Below are 5,301 nucleotides of genomic sequence, written 5' to 3'. Positions count from 1 at the left end.
CCCCTTCCCATCTCAGTCCTGGTGGGGGCCAGGCTGTAGGACAGGCATGACACTGCTGCCCCCAGGGAGCTTGTGGTGGGAAGCACAGAGGGGGCAGCCCAGTGTCAGAATCCTGCAGGAGATTTTTGCCTGGACATTTTGATCTTGGCATCACCTGGAAGTGGGAGAGGTGTAGTTTAGGCTGGGTTGGTTTTCCATGCCAGATTATGTCTGTTCTGTCACAGGACAGTGTCAGTCCCAGGAGCTGTGGAGGCTGGGCTGCTTTTCCAGCAGTAACACCAGGTCACAGGCAGTCAGTCTGCAGCCTCTCCCATCCAGTCCATCCATCCCACTGCCCTCTTTGCACCTCGATCACACATGCACATGCAGGGTTGCAGGTATCAGATTTAGCTAAGCTCTGCAGCAGTTTTGGTGCCAGGGCTTTGGAACACCTTGGTTGGCTCTGGCACTGCCATACCCCAAAATGAGTCCAAATGAGCAAGGCCAAATGAGTCCATGCCCAGCGTGGTATTTGGGCTGCTGAATCTTTTCTTTTTTATCCCCTGCCCTCAGCAGGGAAATGGTCCCTGAGCTGGGCTGAGGCTGTCCCAGAGAGGCTCTGGCTGGCCAGGCAGGTCACCTGGACACCTCAATGTCAGTTGAAGGTGGTTTAGCTCCAACGCCTTTAATAGTGTTTGTTTTCCTTGTCCTCTGGGATGGTTTGATAGAAGAGGGTCAATAATGGGATCAGTGTATACAGGCATACCTGCAGGGTTTGAGCAAAAATTCCATCACTGGCCTGGGTTTAAACCTCAAACCTGGGAGCTCCATACTGTGGTTCCAGAAACTCCACTCTCTGGGGCCCCACTCTCTGAGGCCAGGAGGTGCCCAGAGAGAAGAGCCATCTCCCTGGGAGCTGCAGGCACAGCTCACCACCTCCATGCTGTCCCTCTTCCAGGGCACACTGTGCTTCCCAGAGAGGCGTGGGAAGATTCACCTGCCGTGTCCCTCCATTCCCACCAGGAGCCATCTCCAGGCAGCCTCCACCATGTCCAAGGACGACGGGGGCTGCAAGCTGACCTCAGTCTACAAGCACAAGGAGAGGAAGCCAAAGAAGCCTCACTACATCCCGAGGCCGTGGGGCAAACCCTACAACTACAAATGCTTCCAGTGTCCCTTCACCTGCATGGAGAAGTCCCACCTCTACAACCACATGAAGTACAGCCTGTGCAAGAACTCCCTGTCCCTCCTCATCGAGTCTGATTGGCCCTACAAGAAGGGGAACCTGCTGCACCCGGAGCTGCGGCTGCTGCACACGGAGAGCGCCCGCCTGCGCGGGCGGCGCGATGAGCAGGACACCTGTGACACCTCGGCCACCCCGGGGGGCTCCGCCCGGGCCAGGCACGGCCCCACCAGGGACGGCCACCAGGAGAAGCCGATGACAGGGGTGGAGATCCTGCCTGCTGAAGGGGCTGGGGAGGAAGGCGGCCAGTTCCAGGAGGAGGAGGAGGATGTTGCCGGCCTGCTGAGGGAGATGGATGCGGGGGAGAAGAAAGAGAGAAACGAAGAGGCAGGTTGTCAAGGTGACCCAGCTGAACCAGAAGTGAACACTTTGGTCTTCGGTTTCAAGAACAAGAGGGACAACAAGCCTTGCAAGGAGATGGAGCCCGACTTCATCATCACAGATGTCTTCTCCCTCAAGAACCATGTCATGAAGAGCAGGGAAATGGCCTCCCCTGACCTAGATGCAAAGCCAAAGCATTGCAAAGTGCCAAAGAAATGCCTGGCCAGCGGTGGGATCTTGATGGAGCAGTGGAAACTGGTGGCAAATGGGCAAAGGAGGAACACACCTGAGGTCTCCCCACCTTGTACTGACAGCAACATCATCCCATGCTACCCCCCTCCAGCCTACAGTGACTACCATGAACCTCAGGGCCTGAACCTCTCACTGCTGGGTATTAACTACCCTTTGAACCCCAGTCTCTTCTCCTACCTGAGCCCCACCATGGCTAACAGCACGACAACACACCCTCACTTGGCTCAGCTGCCCTTCCTGGCCTCCACAGCCCAGCTGATGCACCCCCATGCCTCCCACTTCCAGCCTCTGCAGAGCCCCGAGCGCTCAGCCTTCCTGCCCCGCTTCTACTACCCCCTGCTCTTCGAGCACACCTTCGGCTCCATGGAGAGCAAGCTGTCCTCCAGCAAGCCAGACCCCCAGCAGCTGGTGGGCTCAGTCATGCCCACGCCACCCCAAACCAAACCTCCCAGTGAGCCAAACAAACCCGGGCTGCTGAAAGTTCCCGTGCTGAAGACGGGTTTTCCTTGGTCCAAAGGTGTCCGAGAGGAGCCAGGCTCCGAGCTCGGCCACTCTGCTATGCTGGGGCAGGAAGAAGAGGAGAAATGGTTGTCCCAGGAGAAGGACAGCAACCCAGCTTTGGGCCTCAGCAACCTACGCAAGAAGTCAGCCACTGACATCTACCAAACTGTGATGGGGATGAAGGATGGTGCTTTCACTCACAGCAATGTCAGGAAGACAGAGTTGCCAGTGGTGACCTGTCTGGAGACCAGCAGCCCTCCAGGAAACCCGTTGAAGAGGAAGTTCCCTGCCAGTGGGTTGGATTTGATAGGACCTGAAAGGATGATGCCTGGGAAGCTCAGCTACCAGAGCAGGTAAGGTACTTGAGATCTCTCTGCCCCTTTTTCACTTTAAGTTGACATTGTTTATCTCCATATCCCGTTGTTTCTCTGTTCCCTCCACTAATCCATGGGATGAGCCCCAGGGAGCTCAGCACTTTTCAGGCTGGTGGTCCACACCAGTGCCCACCCAAGCAGAGCTCCCTGCCCTCCAGGGCCTCAGAAGTCCCCAAATGCACCTGGGCTATGTCAGGCTTGCTGTCCCTTGCCTTCCCCTGATCTGTACGGAGCCAGAGGTGATGTGGTGTCTGTGTGGGGTGGATCTGTGCTCCTCAGGTGCCAGGAAAGCACCTCTCATGTCCCCAGATATCCCAGGTTTGCTGGAACAATCGTTGTCTATTTTTAAACATACACATTTGCATTCCTTTGATTCACCTTCTGGTTTCAAAGCCCAGAAGGAGGGTCACATTCCCAAACATTTCCTTTTACCTGGGGCTAGAAATGTGCACAGCTCCTTTAAACAGAATTTGAGTTCCTCCCCTGGTTGTGCAAGTCCAGCTGTGGCTCCAAGAAAAATGTCACAGTAAACCCACTGCTTTGACACCCAGAGGAGCTTTCTCTGGAGAAGATCCTCTGTGGTTTTCTATCTCCACCTGCCCTTTCCATGCTGCCAGGCTGGCTGGACAGATTCCCTGCAATTGAGCCTTCAGGACTGTGGGATGGTCATTTTCATCAGCATTCTCCAGTGTTCCAAGAAGAGGGGGAATCCAGGCTTGGCTAGATGAGGTGGGATCAGCACCATCTCCCTAGACTGGCCTCTCCCTTTGTCAGTGCCATGAAATAGTGTGTGTCAGGGTCTATCCTCCTCTCAGAGAACAGTGCCAGGAGCAGGTCCAGCCAGGCTCTGCCTGCTCTGACCAAAGCACTTCCTGGAAGTGTCCCACGTTGGCAGCAGCCAGTGGAGGAAACCTGGCTAAATCTGGTAATGCTGGCCCTGGACATAAGTGTGAGGATTTTCCTGTGTTTTTCCTTACTGATTGTATGCATTTCTTCTCTGCAGTGGTTCAAGGGCCAACCCTGGCCACATCTCCACGGCCCTGGACCACTGGCACTCGGATGTCCTCACAGGCCAGCCTGAGGAACCAGAGAGGGGCAGTGACACCGAAGTCCTTCCCTCTGTGGGTGGTGCCCTGGACCATGGCCTCTGCAAGCAGAGCAGACCCCAAGAGACTTCAGCCATGACAGGCTCTGAGGCCACAACTGTTCTTATCGGGGACCTGTCCAAAACCTTGGAGGAGTACCAAGAGGTGGAGAAGAAACTGTCAGATCTGGCAAAGGAGGACACCCCCGGGCAAAAAGAGCTGAGGGACCAGCTGGTCAAAATCCGAAGGGAGCTCTACCACATCCACCAGGCACTGGAGAAAGCCACCAAACCCCATGAAGGGCCTCTGGACCTGTCGGTGAAGAGATCCTCGGAAGGTCTGGAGAAGGTCCAGCAGGCCAAGAAGGAGCCCTGCAACGTGAGCCTGGGAAGTGAGAAGCTTCACAGCAAAGACCAAGGGCCCCCCAGCAAATGTCCAGCCAGCGGGGAGGCTGGAGATGGGGAGGGGCTGCCCGACTGCCTGCTGGAGGCTGAGAACAAAACCATCGACCTGCTGATCAAGATGAGCCGCTCCGAGAGCCTGCGGGCAGCCTCCTCCGAGGCCCCTCTGGGCGCCGTCATCAAGGCGGAGGTGCTGCCCCTGGCCGTGCCCCTGGAGCTGCGCCACGTCATGGAGCCCTACTACAGCCGGACCACCAAGTGCGAGGCGGACTCCAGCGTCCTGCTCTGCTCCGACGGCAGGTCCAGCAGCACGCAGGGCCCACAGCTCCCAGCCAGCGCCGAGGATGGGCCCCTGGGCTGCCGGGCCGTGCAGCGCTCCCTGTCCTGCAGCCTGCCCAGCGACACCGATGCCGTGTGTGTCCACAGCCCTCTGCATGCTGACCCCTAAATCCGCCTTGCTCAAAAGCTCCCGGATCTCACTGACCACCTCATGCTTCACCTTCCCAGTGTCCCACCTCTTCACTCCTCCTCTTTGAAAGCTCCACCATATGCTGGCTGGGACCATGTTGGGAGGGGTTCCAGCAGCTCCCCCAGCTGAATCCACCAGGTGTAAAAACCCAGTCCCTATGCTCCCCAATCAATCATGGACAGTGCTGCTGGGCTCTGCATGCTCCCAGCCTCAGCACCCCAGTCCTGGAACTCCCTTCGAAAGGGGAGTCACCTCAGCAGGCACCAAGAGAAAACTGCTAAAAGCACCAAGCTTTCCTCAAAAGGCTCACCCAGTCCTCTCATCAGGGACACTCAGGGACATTTGCAAACCAGTTCCCATAATCTGTGGACAGGACACGGACTACAGAGGGCCAAGCCTTGGCCCAGGTTGTGCTCAAACAGACCATGGCTGTCACCTTGTACACAGCAAAGACACAGTGGCTTTTTCCCACAGAGGCTGGAGGGTCACAGATGCCCAGCTGGGTTGACCCAGAGGCCAAGAGTTTTCTGCACTGTGGAGACAAGAACATCCTGCCAGTACAATGACAAGTGCAACACAGGAGCCACCTTGCCAGCTCCAAGCCTGGGTCCTGAGCTCTCTTGCCTGGGCCATTTGCCATGTGTATGGAATACTGGGCTATGGGGATTTGTTCCTG

General features: G+C 56.7%; 1 protein-coding gene across 1 annotated transcript; it reads left to right on the top strand.

Annotated features, from left to right (window-relative positions):
• Positions 1-993: 993 nt before the first annotated feature.
• On the top strand, positions 994-4,604 carry PRR35 (proline rich 35). Its single transcript, XM_066330404.1, has 2 exons — positions 994-2,649; positions 3,674-4,604. Exons 1-2 carry the CDS (start codon positions 1,028-1,030, stop codon positions 4,602-4,604), a joined length of 2,553 nt encoding a protein of 850 aa, XP_066186501.1. The 5' UTR covers positions 994-1,027.
• The last annotated feature ends 697 nt before the right edge of the window (positions 4,605-5,301 follow it).

Source organism: Sylvia atricapilla, chromosome 15 (genome assembly GCF_009819655.1).
Source record: "Sylvia atricapilla isolate bSylAtr1 chromosome 15, bSylAtr1.pri, whole genome shotgun sequence".
NCBI classification, from domain to species: domain Eukaryota; kingdom Metazoa; phylum Chordata; class Aves; order Passeriformes; family Sylviidae; genus Sylvia; species Sylvia atricapilla.
This window is presented reverse-complemented; position numbering and strand designations above follow the sequence as displayed.